At 42.2% G+C, this 13853-nt stretch overlaps 1 protein-coding gene across 2 annotated transcripts; it reads left to right on the top strand.

Annotated features, from left to right (window-relative positions):
• Nucleotides 1-277: 277 nt before the first annotated feature.
• AGA (aspartylglucosaminidase) lies at nt 278-9951 on the top strand. Of its 2 annotated transcripts, none has more exons than XM_040643362.1 (9): nt 278-487; nt 2426-2579; nt 3129-3241; nt 4175-4287; nt 5523-5637; nt 6404-6457; nt 7354-7453; nt 8131-8264; nt 9697-9951. In XM_040643362.1, exons 1-9 carry the CDS (start codon nt 361-363, stop codon nt 9795-9797), a joined length of 1011 nt encoding a protein of 336 aa, XP_040499296.1. In that variant the 5' UTR covers nt 278-360; the 3' UTR covers nt 9798-9951. The 2 variants fall into 2 exon arrangements, with proteins under 2 accessions (XP_040499296.1, XP_040499294.1); XM_040643360.1 differs by having other exon boundaries at nt 279-487; nt 6404-6479; nt 7346-7453.
• The last annotated feature ends 3902 nt before the right edge of the window (nt 9952-13853 follow it).

Here is a 13853-nt window from a genome sequence, read left to right as displayed (position 1 = left end):
AAATAGTCCTAGGGTCCTGTAACCCAGGGCTGCATAATTTCATTCCAGGCTCAGTCTGCCTTTCACAACGGGGGAAAGCAATAATTCGGTTAACTATTCAAAAAATTTTAAAAATTTGCGCAGGACCTAAAACAGCCCCATAGCCCTGAGTCAAAGCGCCCGTAGACCGGAAAGCGCCCGCGGCTCCCGCGTTCCCGCGGCCCGAGGAGCCCGGTCTCGCGAGAGTAGAGGCAGCACTGCCCGCGCCCCGAGGGAGCCGCCAAGGGCGCGGGCTGGGCGGGGCGCCGGAGATCACGGGTTCCCGGCGGCGGGCCCCGGGCTGAGACGCTGTCCCGACCCTTCTCCGCCGGGCGCGCGGCCATGGCACGGAAGTCGAGCCTGCTTCTGCTTCTGGTGCCGCTCCTGCTTGGCCCAGGCCTCGTGCACGGCTCCAGCCCTCTGCCCCTGGTCCTCAACACTTGGCCTTTTAAGAATGCAACCGAAGCAGGTGCGGGGCGGCGGCCGGGAGCGGGGACTGAGCTTCGAGGGCTGGCCGGGGGGTGGCGGCCGGCCGGCTGACCCCACTGCGGGTAGGGGCGCGGGCCGGGCGGGCTGGCGCGGGCCTGGGCCAGCTCTTCCGCAGCCTCAGCCCCCAGGCCCTCCTGCACCGCGGCGTCTCTTACAGGGGACTCCGAGCCCTGCCTGCCACTGCTGCTTTTCAGATCCTCAGCACGTCACGATCCGCCCTTTCTTCAGCCTCGCGCCGACTTGTTTTCCACCCCGTTGCTGACCTACAAGCACTTAGGGCCTTCCTGCTCACACTCCGCCGGGGGCGCCTACCGCCGTCTTGCCTGACATCCATTCTCTCACGGGGACTGCCTCTTGTCATCTCTCCACCTCTCTGACCCCTCGGTTCTCCCCAGTACCCGAACTCAACTGCAGCTTTGCAAACGGCTATTATTTTCCCAAAGCATACATACTCTTTTTACATTTACTTTTTGTTGTTGTTACATACTGACATTACGTATTCGCCCCTGGAATAGAATTTCAATCTTGGTTGGCTGTTAAAATCATCTGTATAGCTTCTTTATAAATACACGTGTCTGAGCCCTACCTCCTGAGATTTTCATTTAACTGCTGGAAACAGGACTTCTGTGTTGTCTTGTTTTGTTAAAGCTTTCTAAGTGATTTTGAAAACCACTTACCTATCACCTCTTTCAGGAAGCCTTCCTTGATTTACTGCCCTTATGCCCAATCTGAGTTAGGTGCCTGTGTTCTATGCTTTGACTCAATCCGGCACAGACCATGATCTTGTCATTTATTCATGTATCTTTGTCTCATTCATTCCAAGACCTTCTACCCCAGGGGTAATTTCAGACTCCTCCCCCATCTGAGGCTAGTAAAGTAAGCTAGTAAGCTAGTAAAACTTACTGGGGGCAGAATTGGCTCCAGAATTGGTGGCGCTAAGTGTATGTTACAGGCAGGGCATACGATTCAGAGAAAGTGAGAAAACAAGGCTGTGAGAAAGAAATTGCCAGTGAGGAGGAGACAGAACAGGAAGTGCAGTGGCCAAGGCAGGGGACATATAAAGGACTCCTGTAGTGAAACAGGAACTTCTTGAAATACACCTGCAAGCCTGTAGGTCCAGTAGTAATACTTAAAATTACCAGTAATAGCACCTTCCCTTCAAAGAATTCTATTTTATTAATGAAGACTTTGACCACCAAAGATCTTTTTTTTTTTTTTCCTTCTCAGTGTATGGAACTCCACCGAACAAAGTACTGCTAAAATCATGGCCACTGGAGCCAAAATGGCTTTTGAATCCTGGCTCTGCTACCTACCAGTTGCATGACCTTGAACACGTTACTTAACCTCTCTGGGTCTGCTTCCTCCTATTTAAAATGAGGATAATAGCTGTACAGGACTTACCTGAAAAGCTGTTGTACAGATTAGAGGATGAAGCCATGCGAAGCCCACGTTGTCATTATTTGCTGTTAGGGTATGGTTATTGACACTTGCTGTGATTGATGTTACCTCAATAAAAGTACCAGTTGTATATATTTTTAATAATCTAATGATACAGAAGAAATTTATAAGACTATGATTTAATGAATTTTCAACTTCTTTTTAGTGGCTTCACTTATAAAATTGAAGGAGAGAAGACATTTCTTACACAGCATAGAAATATTAGCAAGTAAAAAACACCCCTCACTTTATATCAGTAGCCAAAGTCTTTAAATTCTTTACCATAAATAGATGCATTATATAGTTTTGTCTATATCCTTTGTGGCGCTTACTAAGCTAAAATTCTGTTTAACTTAGAGTAAGTGTGATTTTTTTTTTTTATATATATATGAGTTCTCAAAATGTTTCTGGTTTGTTGCATTTGGCACTGAAAAAAAAAAAATCAATATATCAACCAGCACTCCTGGGATTTGATTAACAGCGTGGCGGACGTTAGCATCTGGAGGCTCTACCCTGGATGCAGTTGAGCAGGGCTGTGCCGTGTGTGAGAGGGAGCAGTGTGACGGCACCGTGGGCTTTGGAGGGAGTCCCGATGAGCTTGGAGAAACCACGCTGGACGCCATGATCATGGACGGGTAAGAACACGGATCAACCTTCTACTGAAAGCAAGACAGAGGCTTGTGTAAGCTTTGTTAGGTCAAAACCCCTAGCTTATTATAGTACCTGGCCTTTCCAAACACAAGGAGTTTCCCTCTCCATTAAGAGGAAATCATCATCATAATAGAAATATCACATAGAAGTAGGTAGTCTCCTTAGGACACACAAGATCCCAAGCTACGAAAAGATGTCTGCCCTGGTAGACCTTCGCTGACCTGCCATCCATAGAAGCTGTGGTTTGCATGACCCGAAGCCTTAAAACCCCTTTTGGAAGCCACGTTTCAAATAAGTCAGGAGGAACTAAGAATGGCAGTGCTGTTGGAGTATGTGGCAGATTGATTTGTTGTTCGTTCCTTAATCTGTCTGCTTGTGGGAATTTGTATGAAATTCCTGCACATGCTGTCATGTGTGCGTTTAGACGGTGGTGTTTATCCTACAAAACTATTGCTTGGAATAAACCAATATTGTTTTTATCTTTGAACCTGCGAAAGTACCTTAATCAATCCTATGCACTTTTTTTCTTGCAGCACTACTATGAACGTAGGAGCGGTAGGAGGTCTCAGGAGAATTAAAAATGCGATTGGTGTGGCTCGGAAAGTACTGGAACATACAGCACACACGCTGTTAGTGGGAGAGTCAGGTATATTTTTACTACACTGAAGCTTTGTCTAGCCCTCTGTCTCTGTTCCTCACCATGAAAAAATAAAATCGATTAAAGCCGACCCAAGTTCAAATTCCAGCTGTTTACCATCTGTTAATAATAATAAGTTCAAATTCCAGCTGTTTAATATCTGTTTACCATCAGGGAGGTTACTTAACTTCCAAATTCACACTTTCTTCATCTTTAAAATAGGACTTAAAAAAAAACTAGTTCGTTATCTATAGATAGGTAATTGCCGGACCAAAGCATGAGCCGGTAGCATTTCTCTCCCTGAATTTGTTGTGTCGGTGAGAGACCACAGAGCATTCTTCTCGTCCAAAGACGGCTGCCAGAGTAGTTTTGCTGTGGCAGCGTCGCTTGCTTGAACGTCTTCCAAGTTATAGACCAAAAATCGTACAGTGATCTATAATCAAAAATTCTTTTTAATGATGAATTCGTTAATAACTCCACAGTTAGGCATCCTTCAGGTTTGCCCAAAGACGGAATTAAAAACTGCCTGACAAGCAAAAGGATCTGTTACTCAAGCTTGGAGTCCAGTTGACCGTTTTTTTGGTGTCTCAACGCTGGGCATTGCGCCCTCGTGAGAACAGTCAGGTTCTTGCTTGGTGAGAGGGGTGTACAAGAAGGGAGATTGTGAAGGGAGACAGAAAAGACAACTGAGAACTGTCACAATATACACCCCAAGGGTCTCAAGCAGATCAGACTTAGGAAGGACATGTGGCAGTTGAGATTTAGAAACTTATGACCTTAAAACTGTTTGTGTCTGAATATTCTTCTCAAGGTCGTTACGTGCCCCCGGGATGGTGTACCCCACTTGAGAGACCACTGACCAGGAATACTTCCTCTACGTGTATTTTGTTTAGAAGGCAATGTTCAACTAAGTTACAATTTTCCTTTCTTCCTGATCTCCAGCCACCACGTTTGCTGAAAGTATGGGGTTTATCAGTGAGGACTTATCTACCAATACTTCTCGAGCCCTTCATTCAGACTGGCTTGCTCGGAATTGCCAGCCAAATTACTGGAGGGTACGTAGACACAATTTTTAAAAGTAAATCACTAGAAAATATGAAGCAACATCCCGTCTGCTGTCTGTCGGCTACCTGTTGCCTGAAGTGCTGGTTACCACCCTGGGTGCGCTGGAGAACCAACAATTTAGGTCGACTCCCAGGGCGTGGATGTTCAGGAAGGCGCCTTAGCTGCTTCTCGTGCACGCACGTCCGTGGTGAAACACTCCTGGATCCTTGTAGCAGTTCTCCAGCAGGGACCACTGTGCTGTGGGCAAGAGGGGGTGGCCTCGGTCAGAACTGCTCTGCGTGTATTTCCTTGCAACAAAAGGTTCCAAGTCTAAAAAAATCAAAGTTTGGAAACCATTTGTCCAAAATATTTCTTACATTTTATATGTGTGAGGCATACCATTTCTTGCCTTTATGGACTGGATCTGCACTATTAGGTGGCTGGTGTGTTAGTGGTGGGATTATTTATCTTTAAATCAGTGAGACTTTTAGCATAAATCGGATTGTCTTTGCCATCCAGAACCCTTCTGTGGACTACCTTAGTCTCTCATCTGTTTCTTCTCCCAAATCATAATTACCTTTGAGTAACCAATGAGTCTCTGGGGTTAGCATTTGAAAGAGGCTAGTGTATAAAACTGGATCGGGGAGGCAGCAAGTGCAGTAATGAGTAAGACCCGAGTAGTAGGTTTCCTGATTAACTACTAATCCATATGCACAACCTAAATTTATGAATTTGTATCATTTTCTCGTATCTTTAAATCCACAGAGGAATCTGAGTACAACTTAGAATATGTTCACATGAACCTAGCTTTGAAATAAAGAGGGTTTTAAAATAGATTTTGCTTTAAATCTCAGAATTCTTCTTTGGCCCCAGAGAACAAATTCTGAAATTTAAAGGTCAGGCTGTGTACCTAATTCCTTTGAGGATTAAGATCTAATACAAAAATCTTCATTTATATCTGCCATTGTGCGGAGAATTTAAGCCATAAAGAGAAAAATCGGGGATCTTTTCCAGACAATATAGGCATCTATTCGATATTATGTAATTCTGAGATTAGACTAGGTATTAAATAAAATTATATCCATCTGTTCACGTAAGACTTAGCTAATCTTTGGTTTTTAATTTGTACCTTTCAGTTACCAGACATCTTTTGGGTTTTTTGCTAATGTTTCATCATTGTATGTGACTACTTGCCAGTTTCTAAAATGAACCTTTCTAAAAACTGAATCTTAAATCTTGTTCACAGAATGTTGTACCAGATCCTTCAAAATACTGTGGACCTTACAAACCACCTAGTATCTTAAAGCAAGGCGGTCCTACCCATAAAGAAACAGGAGATAATTACGGTCATGATACAATTGGTATATAATTTTTTATATAATTTTTATGGTTAAAGTTCAGCCATTTTTAATTGCCTTTCTGTAGTTCTTAACTTCTTCGTCCCTATTTATGTGCCAGAAGGTGATTTTAACTATTTTCACTGCCAAGTAAGGCCATATATGCAGATGTGGGTGCACACAGACACACAGACACACACACTTTCTTTCCACTGTATCTGTATACATTTAGGTAAATTACACAAGGCCCCTAAAATCTAGTGATTAGCCACTTACAGATTTTTAATCTTTATTTGATATGTAGCGTTTTTTTTTTAAGTTTTTATTCATTTAAGTAATCTCTACACCAACATAGAGCTCAAACTCCTGACCCTTGGATCAAGAGTCCCATGCTCTTCCGACTGAGCCAGCCAGGCACCCCTGTTTGATATGTAGTTTTAAAATAATTTTATGTTGTTTGCCACATTCAAGCTGTCATGTTGAAAATTTCCATTATTCTATGTCAATGACTTTCTCTGGAATTACCTTTGAAAGGTAACTGAGCAGTTTGAAGAGTAAGGATATGGAAAGTCTGCCAAATGATGCTATGACACTGGGTTCTGAAACAGTACAAATTAGGCAAGTGGTATAATTTTCAGCATTCCTGAGCTTCCTATTTTCTTCTACCCAAAATCATTGAATGAGGATATTTATATTACCAGCTGCTCAAGTATCTGTTTATATTTGAGGTAAATCTCACAGCTGACACCTACAATGATTTTTTTCTTCTTTTTCTTTTTTTTACCTCTAGGTGTGGTCGTAGTCCATAAGATGGGACGTACTGCTGCTGGCACATCTACAAATGGTATAAAATTCAAAATACAGGGGTTAGTGTTTCTAAAAGAACAGATCTCGCAAATACGTTTCGAGTATAAACCAGCATGTGCAAGGTGCTAATGAGAGATGCAAAATGTAAAGCACGACCCCACCCTCGCCGCTGAGATAAATAAATGTGAAAGCAAGTAAATGCATATCTGCTAAGTGCCAGAGGCGTGGGCATTGCAGCCAGCGCAGTGGAGCTCAGTGATGGCGGAGGTGGTCTGAGTAAGCAGGGCAGCTGCTTGGGGAGAGGCCGGCAGAGAGACCCCAGGCCGAGCCTCAGGAAGGGAAGGGAGCATCTGGACTAAGGCACGCATGGGCCTGGGGCAGCACATGCTCGCGTTCAGAGCGCCCACCAGCTGGAAGAGAAATTGCATGAATGTCCGGTGCCAGGGCAGGGAAGACCGGAGCTACATTGCAGGGGATCCTGAGTCAGTTTAAGGATTTCTGAATTTTATTTTAAAGTAGTAGAAAAACACCCAAGGTTTATTACAAGGAAGAACCTTGGTAAAATGTTGGTACATGAGAGAGAAAGCAGGAATAGATTGTAGCTGAGGAAAACCAATTGGAACCTATTGAGATAGTCCAGAAATTTGATGGTAAAGGATGGTAGAATTGAATAGTCACTGTAAGAATCTGTGCCATCTTGATATCTAACCAGCCAGCATCTAATTCTTACATCAACTGAGGTTTGTGGAAACCTTCGTTGAAAAACTAATGAAAATCTTTGTTCTCTGTTCTAATAAAGAATTTACTTAAAACAATCATCAGTGGCTATATAGAAACCTCCCCTATTTTTGAAACATCTCATAAAATACTATGGCGTTCACACGTGATTTCCTGTCCTAAATTTTTGTGCTGTGCCCTCACAAAGTCGAGTAGGAGATTCGCCAGTCCCGGGAGCTGGTGCGTACGCAGACGACAGCGCGGGAGCGGCTGCAGCCACTGGTGATGGCGATATACTGATGCGCTTTCTACCAAGGTGTGACTTCTCCCGTTGAGGAGCCTTCGAGATCTTTACAGGAGAGGGTGTCTGTCAAGACAGAAAATAACTGTTTGTGCCAGGCCATCTGATTCTGTGTGCACAGAGCTTTCTAGAAATTCTGCTTCCATACCCTTCACCTCTGTCATTTTTGATGGCAATAATTTGTCATCATCGTCCTCTGAAATAGAATATTTCTTGCTTTACTTCACAGATGAGAATACTTATGATGCATTTCAATAATTTATGCGGGGCCACTGAGTAAAGGAACTGTGATAAAAGTAGGAAAGGCAGTCACTGTGTACAATTAATTACGGAAAGACGATCATTACAACTGGATGACTTGCACATGCCCACTATTTCCCCCATTAATTGTAGCCCCATTTCTTATTTAAACATAAGCTCTGTTCTTGAGGACTTCTGGCCGTTATTACTAAGTGACAGTTATTCAGCCAGGGACAGAAGTCCTCATTTGAAATGAAGGGCAGATGAGTTGAAAAGATAGACGTCGTATCAAGGTTTGCTTGCCTTCACGTTGACGCTTTCACAGGAGTTAACTTCTCTTACGTATCTTATCAAATGTGACAGTTCTGATGGTTTCAGGTTTTTAACTTCAAGTAACAAATCTGGACTCTGTTGACTCTGTGATACTAAAGTTCTGCCTCTGTTTAAATCAGCTACCAAGCTGTAGAATATATGAGAAGAGGAGAAGATCCAACCGTAGCTTGCCAGAAAGTGATTTCCAGAATTCAGAAGTATTTTCCAAATTTCTTTGGGGCCGTGATATGTGCCAATGTGACTGGAAGTTATGGTAAGTTTTATTTGGAATTTGTATTTGCATGAACTTGTAAATGTTGTTGAAAACATTCACTGTAATATTGTAGTATATTTTGCTCCTATACAATGAAAACAGAGTATATCGAGTAAGTATTGGGTCAGTGTTAATTGTTGATATGTCAAGACCCCCCTAGTGCTTAAATATACCTAACCCCCTCCCCCCCAGCTGACTGCAGGTACTTAGGACCCAGTGTTTGGCTCGTAGCTCTTCTCTTTGACATGGGTCCGCCACGAGGTTCAGCTCAACTCCGGTGCCTGCTGACATGGGCTACTCTAGTCAAACGCTTTTATTAATTAGAGGTCGATAGGGACAAGTTATCTTCCCTGCTTCTTTTCCATTTATTACATTAATGTCTCAGTCATTTAGATCTTCTTGGGGCTCCAGGGTACAAATTGTATTACTAATTAGTAAACCAAAGAAATTGGCAGAATTATTTTCGCACTGCATTTGAAGCATGTCCTTTGCTTCATTTACTTTCTACATGAGCCTATCACAGTTTCAAAGTGTTTCAAGATCAACCACTGCTGCTTCTCATTAGTGAATTTTCAGATGAGGAAGATACACAGCTTACTGATCAATATAACTTATTAGGTTAGACTGCTTATTATTGTCCTTTGATCTTTTACTTCCCACAGTTCTGTATTTGAAAAATTTGTTTGAGGAATTCCTTATTCTTTCTTAAGTACTGAGATACCAAAGTCAATAAAAGTGATGGGGGGAGGGGAGGCTTTATGTTTAAAATAAGTCAGTTTGATTGATTCCATTTTACAACGTAAACCTTAGAAGGCTCAAAGTTGGATTTAACAAGATGTAAAAATGACAATTATATAATTGTAGATGAATTTAAAATTGACTGGTTCTCTAAAGCAGTGGCATTAGAAGGGGACTGTGCAGGTGTTTGGGCAGGGGAGGAGACCCCCATTGCCACAGATGGGGAAGGCAGCAGGAAACTGCCTCAGTAAGGTGAACTGGATTGGACACAGAGTATCTTGACAAATAGCTCTTCCTGTGGGAGAAGAACAGAAAAGAACAGGGAGCAAGGGGAGGGGAGGATTAGGGCTGAATGATGGGCATGTCTCAGTGGCTAGGGAAATAAAATTTTTAGCACTTGCCTAAGTTATGTTTACTAAGAAAAGGAGATGAAACCAGCATAAAGTCATAGTAGCAAAGACAGCATTGTGTATACAAGCAGAAAATCGGCGTGTATTCTGAGGTTCGAAGAAATGGCTTCCCCCCACCATTCTTTCCTCTCATGGCCAGTCAACGTATCAGTACGGAGCATGCTTCCGTGTGGCTCAGTTAACTTCAGGTCCACAGCAGCCAGGCGAAGAAGCTGTTTCTGTATTGGTTGTAAAGATGTGCATTCTCTGTTTACCCAGATGACTTTGTCTTTTCTTGGCCTCAGGTGCTGCTTGCGGTAAACTTCCCACATTCACTCAGTTCACTTTCATGGTTTATAATTCTCTAAAAAATCAGCCAACTGAAGAAAAAGTGGACTGCATCTAATCCATCTTTTCCGTCAGCATCTGTATTTAAAGAGGAAAGAAACAAAGGCTGAAAAGGTTACTATCGTCGTATCCTATGCTCCGTGCATTCTACCTTCTTTGTGTAAAATAAGCACAAAAATAAATGTGTGCTGAAGTAGCACTTTCCCTTTCTATACCGGACATGGCTCTTGTGATCCTTTTCTGTAAGCCTTGTATATCCCCTGCACATGAATATGTGTGCATGTATTTTGTATAAGTTTAAATTTTAAGTGATATTTGGATTTCTGCTCAGAGTTTCAAGACATTACTACTCTGGGATTTATTTCCACAGTGATGTATTAAGGACAAAGGAAATAATGTGTATTTGGTTACTTAAAATAATTAGAGGGTCGAAGTTTTCTTAGACCCAAAGAACAGAATAAGGATGAGTCATGGCATGATTAGTCCTGATTCAGTTCCATTACCTTACAATGAGGGGTCTCTTATCACTGATAATCAGTTTTACATAATGCTCCCCTACCAGTTTGAAGAGGAAAGAATGCCATTCACAGTAAAGGCGGGTTTTGTTTTGCATGTATTCGAAGGTGTGGGCACATCTTCTGATGAGCAATTGTGTTGATTTTGATTTTCTTTGGTTTTTTCCTCTGATGGAGCTCTCATTGTGTGAAGCCTCTTTGGTCACAAAAATCTCTGATCTTTTAGCTACTAATACTTAGTACTGAGAATTTGTTCTGAAAATGTTTTAGGGAACTTGATCAATACTATGGTGTTACTAATCTCCTGTGCAGAGTTGGGCAATTGCAGTTGGAAATAGGGCAGTAAAATGGCGGCTAGCGTGGCATTTTCCTCAGCATGAAGTCAACTGTCTGACAGCGAGTTGTATGTGGGCCTTCTCAGCATCATCTTTTCCTTCAAAATCATTATCTTTTACATAAATCTGTGTGTACAATATTGTCCTCAAACTGCAAGTAGATCTGCTCTGATTTTTTTTTTTTACTCCCCTTAATATTTAATGTTCTTTATAATTTAGGGCCAGAGAGCTATGGGTTTGAGAATGCTTTCATTTCCCTGATTCTCCGACCTTGCTGTGTAGCTGTCCAGAGAATCTCTACACAAACACCCTCTGCTCCAGCTATGAGAACCCCACTAATGCAATTTTGGACTAATCTGCCCCAAAGATGGCTGTGACCTGGAGAGTCCTAGAGCACAGCCCCTGACACACACACACACACACACACACACACACACACACACGCTCTCTCTCTTTCTTTTAACCACATTCTTAAGTACATCTGTGGGGCAAAACATCCTTGATCAGCTCTGGAGATCAGACTATGATTCTCAAGCATTTCCTCCCAGGTGATGGCCCGGCCTCTAGGGCTATAAAAAGTGTGTTTTACCAGAGGTGGGGTTGTGGACCTCTATTCACCTTGTAGCTGCCCAAGACATACCTCTGTCCCTGAGTCCCCTTAATAAACCATTTCTTGTCAAGCTGAACTCGTCGGCCTTTTTCTTTGGTCTTGTAGCTGCTTTGGCCTTTAGAGGTCGAGTTGCAAATTCCTCCATTTCTTTTTTTTTTTTTTAATTTTTTTTTATTATATTACGTTAGTCACCATACAGTACATCCCTGGTTTCTGATGCAAAGTTCGATGATTCATTAGTTGCATATAACACCCACTGCACCATGCAATACGTGCCCTCCTTACTACCCATCACCAGTCTATCCCATTCCCCCAGCCCCTCCCCTCTGAAGCCCTCAGTTTGTTTCTCAGAGTCCATAGTCTCTCATGCTTCATTCCCCCTTCTGATTACCCCCCCTTTCTTTATCCCTTTCTTCCCCTACCAATCTTCCTAGTTCTTATGTTCCATAGATGAGAGAAATCATATAATTGTCTTTTTCTGCTTGACTTATTTCACTTAGCATTATCTCCTCCAGTGCCGTCCATGTTGCAGCAAATGTTGAGAATTCGTTCTTTCTGATAGCTGAGTAATATTCCATTGTATATATGGACCACAGCTTCTTAATCCAGTCATCTGTTGAAGGGCATCTCGGCTCTTTCCATGATTTGGCTATTGTGGACAATGCTGCTATGAACATTGGGGTGCATATGGCCCTTCTCTTCACTACGTCTGTATCTTTGGGGTAAATACCCAGTATTGCAATTGCTAGATCATAGGGTAGCTCAATTTTTAACTTTTAAGGGACCTCCACACTGTTTTTCCAGAGTGGCTGTACCACACTGCCTTCCCACCAACAATGGTAGGAGGGATCCCCTTTCTCCGACATCCTCTCCAGCAATTGCTTGCCTTGTCAACTTTTGCCATTCTAACTGGCGAAGGTGGTACCCTTAGTGATTGTTTTGATTTGAATTCCCTGATGGCTAATGATTTTGACCATTTTTTCATGTGTCTGTTAGCCATTTATATGTCGTCATTGGAAAAGTGTCTGTTCATATCTTCTGCCCATTTTATGATTTGTTTATTTGTTTCTCGCGTATTGAGTTTGAGAAGTTCTTTGTAGATCTTGGATACCAGTCTTTTACCTGTAGTATCATTTGCAAATATATTCTCCCATGGCTGCCTCTTAGTTGTTTTGACTGTTTCCTTGGCTGTGCAGAAGATTTTTATCTTGATGAAGTCCCACAAGTTCATTTTATCTTTTGTTTCTCTTGCCTTTGGAGATGTGTCATGAAAAAGGTTGCTTTGGCCGATGTCGTAGAGGTTGCTGCCTATGTTCTCCTCTAGAATTTTGATGGATTCCTGTCTCACATCGAGGTCTTTCATCCATTTGGAGTTTATCTTTGTGTATGGTGTGAGAGAGTGGTCAAGTTTCATTCTTTTGCATGTAGCTGTCCAATTTTCCCAGCACCATTTATTGAAGAGACTGTCTTTTTTCCACTGGATGTTTTTTCTTGCTTTCTCAAAGATTAGTTGCCCAAAGAGCCAAGGGTCCATTTCTGGGTTCTCTATTCCGTTCCATTGGTCTGTGTGTCTGTTTTTGTGCCAGTACCATGCTGTCTTTGTGATCACAGCTTTGTAGTACAGCTCGAAATCTGGCATTGTTATGCCCCCAGCTTTGTTTTTCCTTTTCAAACAGTTCCTGTGGCGTCGGGCCTTTTCTGGTTCCATACAAATTTAAGGACTATTTGTTCCAGTTCTTTGAAAAATGTTATCGGTATTTTGATCGGGATAGCATTGAAAGTGTAGATTGCTCTGGGTAGCATGGACATTTTAACTATGTTAATTCTTCCGATCCATGAGCATGGAATGTTTTTCCATCTTTTTGTGTCTTCCTCAATGTCTTTCAAGAGTGATTTATAGTTTCTAGAATATAGGTCCTTTACGTCTCTGGTTAATTCCAAGGTAACGTATGGTTTTTGGTGCTATTGTAAATGGGATGGATTCCCTAATTTCTCTTTCTTCAGCCTCATTGTTTGTGTATAGAAATGCAGCTGATTTCTGAGCATTGATTTTGTATCCCGCCACATTACTGAATTGCTCTATACCTTCTAATAGTTTGGGCATGGATTCTCTTGGGTTTTCCATAGAGTATCATGTCATCTGCGAAGAGAGACATTTTGACTTCTTCTTTGCGGATTTGGATACCTTTTATCCCTTTTTGTTGTCTTGATTGCTGTTGCAAGGACTTCTAGTACTATGTTGAATAATAGTGGCGAGAGTGGGCATCCTTGTTGTGTTCCTGATCTAAAGGGAAAGGCTTCCAGCTTTTCCCCATTGAGAATGCTATTTGCTGTAGGCTTTTCATAGACGGTTTTTATGAGATTGAGGAATGTACCCTCTATCCCTACACTCTGAAGGGTTTTAAGCAGGAAAGGATGCTGTATTTTGTCAAATGCTTTTTCTGCATCTATTGAGAGAATCATATGGTTCCTGAGTCTTTTCTTGTTGATATGATGTATCACGCTGATTGATTTGCGAATATTGAACCACGCTTGCATCCCAGGTATGAATCCCACTTGATCGTGATGGATAATCCTTTTAATGTACTGTTGGATTCTATTAGCAAGTATCTTGTTGAGGATTTTGGCGTCCATATTCATTAGGGAAATTGGTC

The sequence above is a fragment of the Ursus maritimus genome, unplaced genomic scaffold (assembly GCF_017311325.1).
Source record: "Ursus maritimus isolate PB19 unplaced genomic scaffold, ASM1731132v1 scaffold_28, whole genome shotgun sequence".
In the NCBI taxonomy this organism is placed as follows: domain Eukaryota; kingdom Metazoa; phylum Chordata; class Mammalia; order Carnivora; family Ursidae; genus Ursus; species Ursus maritimus.
The sequence above is the reverse complement of the archived record's forward strand: the minus strand, read 5'-3'. Positions and strand labels throughout refer to the sequence as shown.